At 54.2% G+C, this 17,150-nt stretch overlaps 1 protein-coding gene across 1 annotated transcript in view; it reads left to right on the top strand.

Moving 5' to 3' along the window:
- Nucleotides 1–17,150, top strand: part of SEMA7A (semaphorin 7A (John Milton Hagen blood group)) — a 52,482-nt gene that overhangs the window by 28,891 nt on the left and 6,441 nt on the right. Inside the window, exons 2-10 of the mRNA XM_024210307.1 lie at nucleotides 1,192–1,325; nucleotides 2,254–2,295; nucleotides 3,020–3,115; nucleotides 3,835–3,916; nucleotides 8,346–8,456; nucleotides 10,519–10,658; nucleotides 11,246–11,427; nucleotides 13,656–13,764; nucleotides 15,406–15,604. Coding sequence (XP_024066075.1) covers nucleotides 1,192–1,325; nucleotides 2,254–2,295; nucleotides 3,020–3,115; nucleotides 3,835–3,916; nucleotides 8,346–8,456; nucleotides 10,519–10,658; nucleotides 11,246–11,427; nucleotides 13,656–13,764; nucleotides 15,406–15,604 — 1,095 coding nt within the window. The remainder of the gene's footprint in view (nucleotides 1–1,191; nucleotides 1,326–2,253; nucleotides 2,296–3,019; nucleotides 3,116–3,834; nucleotides 3,917–8,345; nucleotides 8,457–10,518; nucleotides 10,659–11,245; nucleotides 11,428–13,655; nucleotides 13,765–15,405; nucleotides 15,605–17,150) is intronic.

Raw genomic sequence — 17,150 nt, 5'->3', positions numbered from 1 at the left:
GCGGGTGGGAGTGAGGGTGGCTGTTGGTGTGGTAGGTAGAGAGACTTGAACCCCTGCATTTGGATCTGGATTGTTCCCACCTCCCCCCCAATCTGGGGGTGGCTGGATCTGGGGGTTTGGCCTGTGCTACAGGCCAGTTGCAAAACGTTGTGGATCTGAGGGAGGTGGGGGGGGGGGCTGGATTCCGAGTGCCCTCAAAGATTGGGGCGGCCGCTTGCAGGGGTTTGGCTCAGGTGCCTCTGTGCTGGAGGCTGAACCATGCCAGTGTGATCAGTGCCAGGAGATGGGCACTGCCCACCCTCGCTAGGCAAAAGTGGAGACGTGGCTGGTTCTCAGGCCTCTAGCTCCCAACGGGCACAGCTGAGTTAAAAGCATCTGAGCTGCTGGGGGCTTATCTGACCCGAATTAAACCCTGCCCCACCCCCAACAGGAATTGCTCCACAGTACAGTGTCTATACATGCTGCACACCCCATACAGGGCCCCTGCTCATGGCTGCATTAGCGCCCCTCTGTAGCAGAGACTCTGTTTCAATATGCTTTGAGGCTCTGGTACAATGGGGGAGGGCACAGAAAGGCAGGACTAGAAGCCAGGAGCCCCAATTTCCGGACCCCTGCTCTGCCCCCACCTGGCCTGGCTCTCCTTGACTTGAGGAAAGCCATTTATTTTTCTTCTCATGGGCCAGATACTTGTCTCATTGTGCCACATGAGTAGGTGTTTTTAGGCCGGGGCTGGTAAATGTGTGAGGCTGCCCTAATCGCTGGCACACGCTCCCTCCAATGTGCGCAGTTTCTGCAGTTTCACTTGCTATGAGGAAGCTGACGAGAGCTCTCCAGCCTTGTGCTGGTGGACAAGTGAGGGCAAGAAGTGATTCCACCCCACAGTGCAGCATGGCACATGTGAGTGTGCAATGGGCATTAGGGCCATCTCCTGAAAGGCACCGAGTACCAGACTAGATAGCCCATCCGCCAGGTGTGGCGTTACTGATGACTGCACCTGGTGACTGTCTCTTTGATCTGGGTGTGTCTCTGCAGCTGGGTTTACCATGTGGCAAGGGAGTAACTAGCTGAGAGGCGTAGATCAGTGTGTGTACTCCCTGTTCCTCAGTGGGGCAGGGTGGCTGGTCATCTGACAACGATCCTGCTGGATTCATGGACACTCCTGCTGAGTCTCTTCTTTGTTGTGTTTCCTAGGGGAGAGACGCTTTCCGCTGGAGAAGCACGAGAATCTCCTAACTCTCTACCATGAGGAGGGGAATTCCTCTCTCTTGGTGGGAGCGGAGGGAAAGCTCTACTACTTCGACTTTGAGAGCTCCAGTAACCACATGGTAAGGAGGCTTTACAGATGTGCATGGCTTAGCCTCCCAAGCTCACTGTGAAGTCATTCAGCCACATTCTCCCCATTGCATAGCTAGGGAAACAGAGGCACAGGGCAGGTTAGTGACTTGCCCAGCCTCCTCCAGCAAGTCGGGGCAAAGCTGGGAAGAGAAGGCCAGTGTCTCAACACCCAGCCCCGTGCTTTAATCCCTCTGGTTAACCACCCTGCACAATCTATCTAGGGATCTGACCAGCCAGTGTTTGACCTCCGCGTTAGTGATTCTGATGTCACATACACTAGCCAGTGACATCACTGATGATGGAGACCAATGGGGTTTGGGCTCCGAATTATACCATGGACTGGGCAGTGGGAGCATGGGTGATGTCTTCTCCAGTTGTCTCCACGCACTTCCACTCCCACTGGCAAGTTAACCCCTGAGGGGTCAGGCACAGACACCACTCCTCTTGCTGTCATACAAATGGACAGTCTGGTTAACTCTCTGAAAACCCCAGTTCCTCTTACCACTCCCTCCTCTACCCAGCCACTGATGCCTACTCACTTCCCCCAGCAAGAGACCTGAGCCCTTCCTGACATCCTTCTGACAGCATCCTGACCTGAGCCCACTACTAGTTCCCCCAGCTATGCCCTCTGCCCACCTACGGCCCCGCTTCTACCTCCATTTATCCCAAACTCCCAGACCTGGCCCTGAACCGGCCCAGCCTCCCAAGTGCTCCCAACACCGCAGCTTCCACATGGGAACCATTGGGAAAGTGCCGACTATCAGTGTTAACCCAGCCAGGCAGCCACCCCATCTTCCTGGCCAGCTGAGTCCGTGGGTGGCACACGGGTTCACCGAACTTTGCCAGCATTTGTCATTCACTTCCAGACAGTTGTTTAGCAAGGGGAGGAACTAACCCACGCTTATTCCTTTTCTCTAGGAGGACTTCCCAGAACAGGATTCAGGAGCCTGCCAAAAACCAGTAAGTCTGGAGATCTCACCAGGTGGATTTAGCTCTCTGAGAAATATCAGGAGTTTTCCAGATAGCCCAGAGGAGCCCTTATAACTCTCACCTCTGCTCTGTTAGCACACTTTTTCCATTCAGCGGTAGGACTCCTAAGCCACCCAGCGTAGAAGGAACTTTGATGGACACTTAGAGTAGGGGGACCAGATAACAAGTGTGAAAAATCAGGATGGGGAGTGGGGTAATAGGTGACTATATAAGAAAAAGCCCCAAATATTGGGACATCTGGTCACCCTAACTTAGAAGGGTGGAGGATGTAGGCTTAAGTCAGGGGGAACACGGGTCAGAAGAACTGAGGGTCAGGGTGGGAAATTCTGGTGGGACGGGGGTGAACAGGAGACATGAAGTTACCAAATTCCATTAATATGGGGATTGTATAATTAGGAGATTGAGTCAGTTCTGTGCTACGGGGTGGGGGTGGCTGAGAGTCCCACACTGGAGCTCTGGAGGGTGTTCTAATCCTGCTGTCCCCTTCCTGAGTAAAATTCTCTGGCCTGTGTTGTATCAGGAGGACAGCCGATGATCACAATGGGGAATGGTTCCTCCTGGCTTTAATACCCAGAAAAATCCTGGTGTCTCCTCCAGCCTAGTGGTGTTATCAGGGCTCCTAAGGTTGGGCCTGGAGCAGCTGGGATTCACTAAACCATCTACCGTGGCTCATGTACCCCTTTTTCTTTTCCAGGAGGAGAAGAAGAACTACCTGACTTTCATTGGCAAGTACCACGACATGCTGTTGATATGTGGGACAAATGCCTGCAAGCCCACCTGCTGGAACTTGGTAAGCCAGGGAGTTTGTTGCTCAGCCTGCAGGTGAGCAGGTCTAGAACCTGGGTCACCTGATGCTTAGTCCAGTGTCTTCTCCATTGGACCTGGGGTTCTGTCCCCACTCACCTGCCCTATGACCAGAGTAAATTGCTCTGCCTGTCTGTACCTCAGTTTCCCCATCTGTCAAATGCAGATGATGATCACGCTCCCCTTCCTTTGCAAAGTGCTTTGAAGCCTATGTGGGGAAAGCCTATGTGGAAGCTGAGTTTAATAGTCCATGACAGAACCCACTCTCTGCTCCCGCCTGGGAAATCCAGTCTGTGGCAGAGGACAGGCAGGATCGCGCATCTCTAGTGAGTAACAGCAAAGGGGAATGTAGGAAAACACCAGCCAAGTCAATGCACTTGTCTGTAAATGTTCCTCCAAGTTAGCTTTTGATGCCAGAGTTGTTCTTGGAGCACGTGACCTGACCCCCCTCGCCCCCCAGCCTTAACTCACAGGAAACACCTTTCCTGAGCTTCCTGGTGCACCAACCCAGTCTAGCTCTGCATGAGACAGCCTGCAGCCAGAGCACATGCTAGGTCCAGATGCTGGGGGGGGGTAGGTAATCTCTTGCCCCAGAGGGGACTTGGAGCAGATGTTGATTGCTTTACTCTGCTGGGAGAATACAACAAGGTGCCAGAACCCCTCCTACCAACAATGACTCTTAATTGTTCCCTCTGCCCTCCCCAGGCCGATCGGAATAAATCTGAAGTGGCTGCGCAGGGCTTGGCCCCTTTTGTGCCTAACCAGAACTCCCTGGTCCTTGTTGATGGTAAGTCCAAATGCTTGTGTCTGTTCTTCGGCCCGTAGAACCGCAGGGCCAGGTCCCCAGCTGGTGTAACACTGAAGTCAGTAGAGCCACGCTGATTTCCACCAGTTGGGTGGCTGGCCCAGGGTCTTTGGCTTTGCCTGTTTATGTGATCATGTTCCTGGGGGAGGGGCTTTGGGGGAACGGTGCCGACTCCATGCCGTGCCATCGCTGGTCTGTAAATTGGCCTGGTGCTGGTCAGAGGACAGGCCTTAGATCTCCGTGCTGGGGAGAAGCTCAAGGTGGAATGAGCATGAAGTGGGCATTGCCCTCCGACCAAGAACAGGGTGATGTCGTGGGCCCCCAGTGCAGGGTCAGTCCCATTAAGTCTAGCGTCAGAGCAGCTGAAGAAGCCCAGCAGCGAGGGAGATGGGATCCCCTCAGGAGAGGGTGAGCCACCTCAGGGCTGGGCTAGAGCCTATCTCTGGAGCAGTGTGAGGAGGGAGCCTGGGACTGTCCTGCCAGGGTTGGCCAGAGTCCATGGTGACGGGCAGTAACCCTGCAAACCCTCCCCTGTCACTCGTGCCCAAGCTGCTGGGCAGTCTGGCATTGCCAACGCCTCATCCACTTGCCCAAAGAAGGGAGGCCGGTGGGTTCTCTTGCCGTCTCGCAGGGGGCCTGGCCCCATCCTCCTCACCCAGGCAGGCATACAAAGGCTCAGCCCTTGTGATCGGCTTCCAGGCGCCAGTTTTCATTCCGCCTCATCTTGGGGCCCTTGGTTTTCTCCCATCCCCACATCTACCTCTCAGCACTGAGCATAGGCGACAGGTTTGTATAATTTTTGGTGGTGCCCAAAATGGTGGTGCCGCCCCCCCCGCCCCCGCTCCCACCCTGTAAGCCGATATATATATTTTATTAAATAATGTAAACATGGACTGAAAGCCGTAAGCATTTAAGTGCAATGTTTCTCTTTATTGCACAATATCACTATGAAAAAAATCCATTGTTGATTATTAGTGGTCCTACAAATCAAGAATTTGTTGCTGGGATAAAATGAAGCTACAACACGTCGGCGCCACAAGATTACAAGGGTCATTTAAAAGTGGAAAGTCAGAAGCAGCACTTGCCTGCTTCAATATACAGTATTATATTTTGTTGCACCTGTTGTGACGAAGTGGGAATGTTCTTAATGTTTTCTCTGAATATTGTGTGGGTGCCTCAGTTTCCCCTGCAAGGTGCCAACTGAAGGTGTTGGGAACAAAGAGATCAGATAGCCTCCTTGTCCGGAAGAGACACAAAGGCCAGAGGAGGGAGTGTGAGTTTGGAGCTGGCTCGGGAAATGGGGAGAGGCCCAGAACTTGGGTCTGGGCTCCCCACCCCCCAAGATGGACCTGACTGAGGGGTCCTGTTTTCTGTACCTACAAGCTCTGTTTTAGACTGTGTTCCTGTCGTCTAATAATCCTTCTGTTTTCCCGGCTGGCTGAGAGTCATGTCTGACTGCAGAGTTGGGGTGCAGGGACCTCTGGTTGCCCCAGGACCTGCCTGGGCAGACTCGCTGCGGGAAGAGCATGGTGTGGAAGCTCATGCTGAATGCTCCGAGGTCAGACCCAGGAAGGTGTAAGCTTCTTGCCCTGGAGACAGTATGCTCAGGGAGAGGAGGCTCCCCCAGAGTCCTGACTGGCTTTGAAGGAGTGGTTCCAGAGCATCCCAGAATCCCCTTCCACACCGCACAGGCACTAACACTCCCTCCTCTGGCCTTTGTCTCTTTTCCAGGCATTAGGAGGCCATCTGATCTTTGTTCTCCAACACCTTCAGTTGGCACCTTGCAGGAGAGCGGCCCAGGCCATTAGTTGTCCAGAGACAGGGTTTCGGCCATTCTCTGTGCAGACACCATCACACTGGTCCTCTAGGGCTCTACAACAATCACACCCCCTTATCCCACCATCTAGATCCTTAAGAAATGCATAGGGGAAACTGAGGCACCCACACAGTATTCAGAGAAAACATTAAGAACATTCCCACTTTGTAACACCTGTATACGACTAGTTATATACTTTAAAGGGTGTAAAATAATCAAGTATTGTGCTAAACACAATGATACTCCAAACTGACCACCAACTTTAAGTTGTGTGTTTTTCCCCCCAGGTGAGGGCTCTGGGGTGGGGCTGGGGATGAGGGGTTCACAGTGTAGGAGGGTGCTCAGGGTTGGGGTGCTGGGGGCGCAGGCTCTGGGGTGGGACAGGGCTGGGGATGAGAAACTTGGGGTGCAGACAGGCTGCCCCAGGGCTAGGGCCAGAGAGGACTCACCCCCCACTGGCAGCAGCAAGCTCCAGGGGAGGGACCCCTCCTCTTCCCCCGCAGCACACTCACTCTGCACCACGGTTACTGCACATGCTCCTAGGGCCTCTCTCAGGTCCAGAAAGCCCACTCGCCTCCCCTATGGTGGGTACCGGGGCGGGGGGGTTTGCCATCACGTGTGGCCTCCCCTGCTGCTGCCCCTCACCATAGCCTCACTGGGGATGGGGCTGCCCCTTGCCCAGCGTGGGGCAGGAGTGGGGACTACAGGGTGGTGGCTGGGGGGGGGGCAGGGTGTCACAAAATTCACCCAAGCCCCAGCTGCTCAGGTCTAGGAAGTCCCCCTCCCCAGTGGCGTAGCCAGGTTCTAACATCCGGGGGAGTGAACACATAAAAAAAGGCGCCACCCGACATATCAAATTACTAATCAGGTAGTAGGGTTTACAATGTTATAACAAGAGATTATGCTATTACCATTATCCAGTCAACTTGCACACTACTATTTTGAATTAGTGATAATTCACAGAGAGAGAAAGAAGAAAACTGAATTTAGAGAATAATTATTAACCAGATTCCTGGTTATTCACCAGCCACTTTGCTCCAGTCCATAGCACAAAGCACCATAAACCCAGTAGAATCTGTCCAAGAGACTATTCACCTCAAATTGGCATCTGCTACACTCCCCCCACCCCCCATTCCCAGTCACCACTATTCAGGAGATAGCTAAGTGAAAAGGTGGCATGGCTGAAGCATTTAGCAGGCAACTGAAAACTAGTATAGCGTCTGTGCAGTCCCTCAGAACACTGCTTAATTCTGAGCCCTGGGTCTGCAGCTAGTCAGCAGTGAGACTGAGGAGACATAACTGGCGCCTTAAAGCACATTTACCCCCCTCTTTCCTTCACAAGCTGCATTAAGCACAGTTCCACAGCCCAGGGCGCAGCACCGAGGGGGGAGTAAGTATGGGGGGGCAATAACCCAAAGTCGCTCCTTTGCCTCCTGGTCCTGCCGCTTCCTCAGCCCCCTCCGCTGAAGAGAGACCACGAGGAAAAAACATCCCACCCCCCTTTTCCTTCCTTCTCCACCGGCACCAGCTGGGCTTCAGAGCCCCCTTCCCTGCCGCACAGCTGCCTCGCTCTGCATGGGGCTGCTGCTCCTCAGCCCCCCGCTGCGCAGGGGGGCTGCGCTACCACCTCTTCCCCTTCCAGCAGAGCCCACCCTGTCTTAGGGAGCCTCCTCCTCCTCATTCCCAGGGAGCCCAGCAACCAGCCAACGCTGCCTGCAGCCCCAGAGCCAGCGAGCTGGGCTGGGGATGCAGGGGGGGCGGTGCGGCGCGGCGCCCAGAGCCAGCCGGCGGCCACATGCAAAACTTGGCTCCAGTCTCCGAGTCCGGAGCCCAGTGCTGGCTGCCTGGAAACTGGAAAGGCGCCGCTTTTAGAAAATGTGCACAGAGGGGAGCAGCTGCTCCCCCCAGCTACGCTACTGGGGTGGCGGGGGGGAGTGGGTGGCGGCAGCAGGGGCCGGTGCCCGCCCCAGGCATGTCCAGGGGAGAAACCCAGCTCCAGATATTGGTGGAGCACAGCCCCCAGCCTTGAATATTCCTGGTGCTCGGGCACCAGGAGCCCATATAACCTGCCGCCCCTGGCACTGAGCCCTATGCCCAGGGGAGAAGGCAGTGGAGTGGGGAGCTCATCCCCATGCCCCGTCCAAGGCTGCTGTGAATGCCATTCTCCCCTGAAACCTTCCCCTCCTCTTTTGCCCCTGGGAAACCAGAGCTGCTTCCATGGCTTTGCTGAATTGTTTCTTTCCTTTGCTAAGGGGCAACGCTGCTGATTCTGGCCCCCAGGGGACAAGTGTCTGTATCCAAAGCCAGCCCCCCTCCCCACCCCAACTGACAGGGCTTGGCCCAGCGCAGAAGCCACGGCGTGAGTGGGCCTTGGAGAATGAGCTCTTTGCTAGTCCAGGGCTGATGCAGGCTGACCTGGCACTACCATGACCCAGGGCAGGCCTGCTCATTGGATCTGAGGGGAATCCGCCCTCCAGGGTTATCAACCTGGCTCCTTTCACCAGTGCTAGATCTCTTGAGGGAAAAATACTCCCCAGGCAAGTACTGGCAGAACTAAAAACCAGTCGGCTGCAAACAATCTTTCCCATCTTGCAGATGAAGCCATCTATTCCACCATCAGCTTGCACCAGCACAATGGGAAGATACCCCGCTTCCGCCAGGTCCGAGGGACTGGGGAGCTCTACACCAGCGACACAGTGATGCAGAGTGAGTATGGCAGAGAGCCCCTGGGCCTGGGGGTGCCTGCCAGGCTAAGCCCAGCAGGAGGAAGATCTTGGGATGTAAGGGTGTCTCCACCTTGTTCTCTTTCCGCAAGCCGTCCTGCATTCTCTGCCCCCTACTGTAGTCCTACCTGCTGCTCAGGGGTTGCACTTGCACAGGGTCAGGAAGTGGCTTGGGACAAGTCCTCAAGCGCAGCAGCAGCATGCCAGGGGGTGGGACTGTGCAGGCAAGGCAGTCTCCTTAGGTAGCCGTGGGGAGGCTGCCGTACGCTGGAGCAGAGGAAATCAAAGCATTTCCTGGCCTGCTCTTTTCAGCACTGAACAATAAGGCATCCTTAGGCCTGGTCTACACTAACCCCCCAAGTCGAACTAAGGTACGCAACTTCAGCTACGTGAATAACGTAGCTGAAGTCGACATACCTTAGTTCGAACTTACCGCGGTTCAGACGCGGTCCACACGCGGCAGGCAGGCTCCCCGTCGACTCCGCGGTACTCCTCTCGCCGAGCTGGAGTACCGCAGTCGACGGCGAGCACTTCCTGGTTCGACTTATCGCGTCCAGACCAGACGTGATAAGTCGAACCCAGAACTTCGATCCCCAGTCGCCGAACTAGCGGCTGGGTGTAGACCAGCCCTTAGAGTGATAAACAACTTCCACCTGTTATTTGGCCCCAGCCATTGCTAGCAAACAGGGAAACAGCAACTCCCAGGACCCCTGCTCTAGCTGCACTGGGGAAGTTATCCCTGTAATGATGGGGATTAAATGCCAGTGCTGTGCAAAATGCTTTGGGCAGTGGCTGCAGAGGAACCGTTCCTCCAGCGTGAGGTGGGGGGGGGGTTGGGGAAAACAGAAGTAGCTGTGGAAAGAGAACTGAAAAAACGGACGCAGGATCCCGTGTCTGAAGGCGGAAGGAAATGCAGCTGTTTAATTGGCCTGGCAGCTGCAATCACTGCCTGTCCCATGGCAACAGAGCAGAGAGCTTCAGTCGCCCATCTGGCCATAAATGGGCACCTGGTGGAGCCCAAAGACTGCTGCTCCTATAGCTCCAGCCAGGGGCCTGGTAATGAACCCAAATCTGGAAAGCATCCTCTTCCCTCCCTCCCACCCTGCTGGTGGATTGGCAAAGGGAAGAGTCAGGGGTTTCCACCTGGCGAGGGGATTTTATCCCCATCACAGATGAGGGCCAAAAATGGCAGCAAGTCAAGTGCAAACACAGAGCCAGCAGAAGCAAACAAAGCAGATGCTCCCAGGGCATCACGTAATCAGGTTCTTCCGTGCTGGGGGACACGAAGTAATGAGCCTCAGCGCTCCCCTCCAGCTGACTTCATGGAGCCAGGGAGGTGTATTAATAGGGCTCTCGCATCATTACCAGCCTTCCGGACTTCCCCAGTTAAACACAAACAACTGCAAAGCCCGCTGGGCCTCCTTTCCATGCCGTGGCATTTCCTCCACGCACTCCGTTGTCTCCATGGAACGGGTTTCCTTCCATGCTAACCAGCCTAGGGACTCGACTGAGCTCGACTCCAAAGCCTTGACATTTCAAGGAAGCTGCAAAAGGCAAGATTCAGAGCCTTAAACCAGGGTGTTGGAACGGGGTAAGCCACTGATGAGTGTGTCAGGGGTGGTCTCTCTGTGAATGATCTATAGAGGATCTGAGTTGGTTTCAGTTCCTGGCTTTGTAGCATGGCTCTTCAGCTCCAGATGCAGAAGTTCACTTGTTTAAGTCCTAGAGGTCCCTGGTTCAATCCCTGGTGATGGTTGTCACAGATGCCCTTGTATTAGGAGAGGGTTTTTTTATATATATATGGAGATATACCTATCTCCTAGAACTGGAAGGGACCCTGAAAGGTCATCGAGTCCAGCCCCCTGCCTTCACTAGCAGGACCAAGTACTGATTTTTCCCCAGATCCCTAAGTGGCCTCCTCAAGGATTGAACTCACAACCCTGGGTTTAGCAGGCCAATGCTCAAACCACTGAGCTATCCCTCCCCCACTTAGGGCATGTCTGCTTGTCTGTCCCATTCTCACAGCTCTTCCTCCTCCATTCCAGATCCAACATTTGTGAAAGCCACTGTCATCAAGCAAGATGAGCGCCATGATGACAAGATCTACTATTTCTTTCGAGAAGACAATCCGGACAAGAGTCCCGAGGCCCCGTTAAAAGTCTCCAGAGTGGCCCAGCTGTGCAAGGTATAGAGCAGGCAGGGTGGCACAGGCAGGGCGGGTTAGAGAGAGTGTGGGAGCCAATGGCATTGCCTCCATGAGTTCCCCTGCTCCTGGGAGCTGGTGCGGCCACGTGGTGAGGAGGTTGCTGTGGGCATTACAAAGCAGTGCTGGAGGTGAAGAGAGAACCTGGCTGCCATAGGTCATATTTTGCTTGTAACCACCCCCTGATTTCTGACCTGCCTAGAAGTGAAGTGCTGGAAGGGAGCAAGCTGAAAGGATGGTCTGGTGGTCCAAGGTGCAAACCAGGGCTCAGGACATGGCTCTGCCACAGACGTCCTGTGTGACCTTGGGGAAGTCCCTCAGTCTCTCAGTGCCTTCATTTTCTCCCTCTGCACAATGGGGATACCAGCTCTGCCCTACCCCATGGGGGTATTGTGAGGATAAACACGTTAAAGATAGTGAAGTGCTTACATGCTGTGGTGATTGGGGGGGCATATAAGTACGATAGATAGATAATGGAGAGCCATTCAAGGGGTTGGGGGTGTACCAGAGATTCCCTTCTGCATCCCCCTCCTCTGGGATGGGCTCTGAGGCTCTGCTGTGTCCCCCAGGGAGACAAAGGGGGCACCAGCTCCCTCTCTGCTTCCAAGTGGACCACCTTCCTGAAGGCCACGCTGGTCTGCGTTGACCCGGCCACCAAGAGCAACTTCGACTTGCTGCAGGATGTCTTCATTGTCCCGTCAGACAAGAACTGGAGGGAAACCAGAGTGTATGGACTCTTCTCTAACTGCTGGTGAGTATCTAGGCCCACACAGGTCACCGCCTCAGAGCTGAGGGGAGGGGTGTTCAAAGGCACCTCAGGAGCTGGCTGCTAGATAGCTGGTCCACTCACCCCAGCTCCCTCATATCTGAGAGGGAAAGGCATGAGACAGAAAGCACATGATCCTCTGCTCCTATTTGCCACCCGTGGCTTTATTCCTCACACCATCAGAGAAGGCAGCTTGTGGGCCCAACCCTGGGAGGTGCTGAGCACCTTCATCCCCATCAAGGCCCCAATCCCTTGCAGGATTGGGGCCGTGTTATGGGGTGTACCAGGCATTCACTGCCCCCTGTTGGGGTCGCCAACACCTTGGTGCACTCTGCCTTCAGAAGGTGTCCTGCTGGGAGGGAAGAGCAGCGAGTTCGGACAGCTAGGGGCTGCCTAGAGAGGCCTCCCATGATCAGCTGCAGGCAGAACCAGTGAGAGTTGATCCACTGGTGCCTAGAAGGGATGGGAGCAGACAAAGGCCAATCAGGGCCCAGCAAGCCAGATAAAAAGGGCTGGCTGCCCCTACTAGGGCCAGTTCTGGGTGAAGCCAGGACGGTCTCCATGTCTTAACCTAACCCAAGTAACTTGGCCCACTCTGGGTCCTAACCTTGATAGTTTTTCCCTTCGCTCCCTGTAGTATTTATGTTATGGGCTATTTTGTTTTTCTGTAATCCTGGGGTGAGCCCTCTCAGTGGGATGCCTAGCCCTTGGGTGTCTGCTGCTCCTTTCCATCCTGTCTGTTTCTCTTGCTTTCTCCCAGTGTGAGTCAAGACTTTCAGGGGCACATCTTCCCAGGGATGCACAGATGGAGAGGCCAAGTGTCAACTCTGTGACAAACTATTAACTCCAGGGTCAACATGCTCCTGTACGGCGCTTCCTCCAGCAATCCCTGCTCAAGGAATCTTGCTTTGCACTCTTCCCTTGCTGTTTCTCATTATGGTGCTTAATGCTGCTGATTTGAGACACCACTGAGATGCGCAGGACATTGGGGGGGGGAGGGGAGAAAGAGAAAAGTATTATGGGAGTGGCTAAAGGCTCTTCTCAGAGATCAGGGTCCCATTGGGCTAGGTGCTGAGCAAACACTTCTTGAAAAGCTGGTTTCTCTGTGAGATCCAGGAGAGAGACCCTGGCGATGCTCGTGTTTGCATGTCCTGAAATTGGCAGCACTCTCCCAATTTTTACGAGCACGCAAGGCAATTAAAGCCTTTATTTTCCCCGCCTGCTGGTCTGTCAGGAGAGGCTGTTGTATTGACAGCAGTGTCATTGGACGCTGAGGTAGCGGCATGCTGAGAAGATGCCAGTGGTATGGCATTTGCTGCCACATTACAATGTGATCCTATTGTGTAATGGGGCCGGCTGCCACCCAAGTGCCCCTTCAGGGCTAGGGGCACCTCTGCTGTGCCCTGCTCCTGTTTTCCTCTTCACCAGGGCTCCTTCAACAAACTCCTCAGTCTCTTTCAGTCACAGCCCTTCCGAGGGTCTGGGTTTTTATTAAGAGTTTTCAAACACAATCATCCACCCAGGCTTAAGCTGGGCTCAGCCCCTCCTTCCTGAGGACATGTCCTGTCCTGGGGGACCATTGCAGGAGACCACCTTTCCCTGCAGCTTCACTCTGCAGTTCTCCCCCTGCAGGAGCCCTGACCTTCCTCTTCCTCCTCAACGCAGCCTCACTTGCTTTGCTGCCGACTTCCCATGTGATCTTGGGCAAGTTACTTAGTTTCTCTGTGCCTCAGTTTCCCATCTGTACAATGGGGATAACAACACTGCCCTTCCTCCCAGGGCGGTTGTGAGGAATCCATTAGACTGTGAGGTTCCAGGAACAGGGCCATAGAAGTACCTAAGATAGACAATCTTCCCTTGGGGAAGAGAGAGACTTCGGCATCTCTGTACTAAGCACAGCCCTGGTGCCCCTGCTGTTAATTTCAGTGGGAGTTTTGCCTGAGTCACGGTTTCAGGTTTAGGATGTCCTGGCTAATATATCCTGGCCCATATGGTTACTAGTCCACTGTCACATGGCTTTGACTTGCTGCTTCATCCCTCCATTCTCATTGGCTGAGATGTATCTGGGATATAGTTAGAAGTGTCCCTATCCATGGTTATGTAATAAACCTTCCCCCCCCACCCCCCCAGCTTGGGAGAAACAATGGCTAAGAATTTGAGCAGTAGCAGAATGGCAGCCAGGCCCTCATCCTAGTTTGTTCCGTTGCTTGTAGGGGGTACTCTGCCGTTTGCGTCTACACCATCGGTGACATTGACACGGTGTTCCGGACATCGAAACTCAAAGGCTACACTAAGGACATGCCCCACATCCGTCCTGGACAGGTGAGTGACAGCTGGCATTCTGGGTGGGTGGTCTGATGCTTAAAGCACCGGGAGGCGGAAGATCTGACTTGTATTCCCAACTCTTCCTCAGGCAAGTCCCCTCATCTCTCTGTGCTGCTTCTGCTTCTCCCCCTGTAAAATGGGGGAAACTGATTAGTTCTAGTCGCGGGGGGCCAGTGCGGGCCCAGGAGCCCATGATGCTAGGTGCTGTACCGGGGTGCCAGAACAGGGAGGGCCAGGGGGCCATGCCCCTGCCCCCGCTTTTAAAAGTAGGTTTCAGAGTAGCAGCCGTGTTAGTCTGTATCCGCAAAAAGAACAGGAGTGCTTGTGGCACCTTAGAGACTAACAAATGTTCATGCTCTCTGTATGTGTGTATATATATCTCCTCAATATGTTTCACTCTATATGCATCCGAAGAAGTGGGCTGTAGCCCACGAAAGCTTATGCTCTAATAAATTTGTTAGTCTCTAAGGTGCCACAAGTACTCCTGGTTTTTTAAAAGTAGGAGGACTATGCCCTCCCACTTCTGACATAAGGGCGAGCAACAGGAGGAGGAGGGGGCAGAGAGGAGTGAGCGGGAAGCGGGACCTCGGGGGGGGGGGGGGGGGGAAAGGGGGGGGGAGGGGGGGGGGCGGCGGGGGGGTGCTTGGGTACCTGTGGCCCCCCCCCCACACACACACTTTTAGGGCACTTCCGCCGAGATGGTCCCTGCCCCAATGAGCTTACAATCTAATTCCTGGCCAGGTGACAGTGGCACATTTCAGTCCTTAATGTATATAAAGGGGGTAGCTCAGTGGTTTGAGCATTGGCCTGCTAAACCCAGGGTTGTGAGTTCAATCCTTGAGAGGGCCATTTAGGGAACTGGGGTAAAAATCTGTCTGGGGATTGGTCCTGCTTTGAGCAGCGGGTTGGACTAGATGACATCCTGAGGTCCCTTCCAACCCTGATATTCTATGATATAACAGGGCTGGATAAGACTATGACCACTGCATGAGAAGACGGGGGTGATTGGCTCTCCTGTGCCTCAGGCTGTTAGCGTGTCCCCATGGGGATCAGGGGGGACACTGGGTGTGTCTGACTGACATCTCTGGAGCATTCGAGATTGCAGCCGCTGCAGAAACCACGTTCCCTCTCCCCAATTAGCTAATGCCTCCCTGGTGGGAACCAGGGACGGCCTCTGAAATATGGGCTGCTTGTGCCTCTTGGAGACAAACCTTCCAGCCCAGGGGGTGGCATGGTGGTTTAAGCCCCTTCTGCACCCTCCTGGGTCTGGGCTGTGCCAGGGGCCGAAGTTTAGGCAGCCCACCCTGAGCGGGCTGCAGTGCTGCCTAGAATTGCCTTAAAGCTTTGTGCTATGGCCCCGCTTCCTCCAGAGCCTGCCCCCCAGGCATGCCCCTGGCACCAGGCATTGAGGGTGGCCTGTGGCTGCTTTACGCCACAGCTGTGCTGCGGGAATTCTCCCCAGAGGCTTTTCTGCTGACATAGAGAGCACAGGTGCCTGAGCACATCCCTGGTAACCAGCTTCCTCGTCCCGGGGCTCCCTTGGGGAATTAGCAGGGGAGATGGCTCACCCATGTCTTGGTCTCCCTGTGGATCTGGATAGCCCTGATAATGTGGTGATGGTTTTTTCTCTTGGCTCAGTGCCCTTGGGGCAGAAATCGTACCCCTCCTGAGACTTTCAAAATAGCTGACCTCCACCCGGAGGTGGAGGAAAGAGTGCAGCCTGTTGCCCCCAGGAATAGCCCCCTATTCCACAACAAGAATCACTACCAGAAAATCGGAGTGCACCGCATCCAGGCGAGAGACGGACACACCTACAACGTCCTCTATTTGGTGACAGGTACTGACCATTTTTCTCCGCCTTTTACCCTCAGGACCCAGGCAGGGCAGCCCCTTCCGGAGCACTGGACTGGAACTAATCCATGGCCATCTAGGGACTCTGCATTTGTCCCTGTACTACACCCTATGGCCACTGGGAAATTTCCAGTGACTGCAGGAATAGAACGCATAGCAGTCTGCTCCTAAAGCATTAAAGGAGAATCTCCATGAGCTGTTAGCAATATAGGGCATATGCCACACAGGTAAACAGTTCCAATTCCATCCTGTAGCTGGAATCAGTATGGGTGTACACACATACACATCCCTACCTCTAGCCAGTTCTTTACAGCACACCCTGATATAGAAGGCCCTGTGCTGGACGCATCTGTATTTTATAGTTTGTCGTGACTAAGTGCAGTGCCCTGGGTTTTACTTGTTGAAACGGGGCCCTTTACTAAATAGCAATCACATGCCCCATGCTCAGCTGGTGTAAATGGATGTAGCTCCGTTTGACTCCTTCCATCGTTGGCTTCAGTGGAACTAGACTCACTTTATACCAGCTGAGGATCAGGCCCCTGTGGAGGCTCTCTCCCGTGCTTAGTACAGGCTGGAAAAGTGGTGTGTGTGTGTGTGAGAGTGACATTTCAGAGCTGTGCCATATATTTAATACCCACTGCTCTGGGGCTCTGTGGTAGCTGTGACATCGCTTTGTGGTAGATGCTGACTTGTCAAAGGGCAGCCAGGGCTGAGCCCCGGTACTCTAGACTTGGCAGTTCAGAGCCCCGGTACCTCTGGGCTTGCCACATCAGTTATGAAAGTAAAAAAATTGCTTGAGTCCCAGCACCTCTTTCATTACCAATGAAGCGCTGCAAACGCCCATGTTCTGGTTCTGGGGAAGCTGGCAGTGGCTGGCAGGCATATACCCTTCCTGCTGCTTATTGTTTGGGGCTTTCAGTACAGAGCTAGGGTTGGGCAGCCTGGCTTAGGGTGACATAAGAACCTTTTCCCCATGCAAAGGCCTAGATCCAAACCCTCTCCCATCCCCCCCTTTGAACACTGGGGCTGTGCAAAGGTGACTATGTCAAGGTGCAGCAGCTCAGAATACCCATCTCGTGTGTGTGTGTCCTCCAAGTGCTAGCCTGCCTTCCCCCCACTGAGCCACTTCTGAGCTCCTGCCCTCTTGCTGTCACAATCTGGTCTGCTTCCTCTCTGGGGACAAGGCATGGCAGAGGGGAGAGGTGGGCACTTCCCAGAGGCCAGTGCGGGAGGAGCGGAGGTTCCCAGCAGGGAAGGTGGGGTAGGCTAGGCTGTCTCCCAGTCCTGCCCTGCCCTGCCCACCAGCAGAGCATCCACCCGTAGGGCTGATTGGGAACCTTTTTGGTCAAAAACCGCCAATGCTTCCAAACGGAAACTGTTTGCGAACAGGGTCAGATTTGATGAATCTCCCAACTTGACTAATCTTTGGGGGAAGAAAAAACTTTCACAAGTGTTGAGATGTTTCATTTTGACGTTTGTGATACCAAAAAAAACCCCAATCCCCAGGGCCGGCTCTAACTTTTTTGCTGCCC

Source organism: Terrapene carolina, unplaced genomic scaffold (genome assembly GCF_002925995.2).
Source record: "Terrapene carolina triunguis isolate 2854851 unplaced genomic scaffold, T_m_triunguis-2.0 Scaffold67, whole genome shotgun sequence".
NCBI lineage: Eukaryota > Metazoa > Chordata > Testudines > Emydidae > Terrapene > Terrapene triunguis.
The sequence above is the reverse complement of the archived record's forward strand: the minus strand, read 5'-3'. Positions and strand labels throughout refer to the sequence as shown.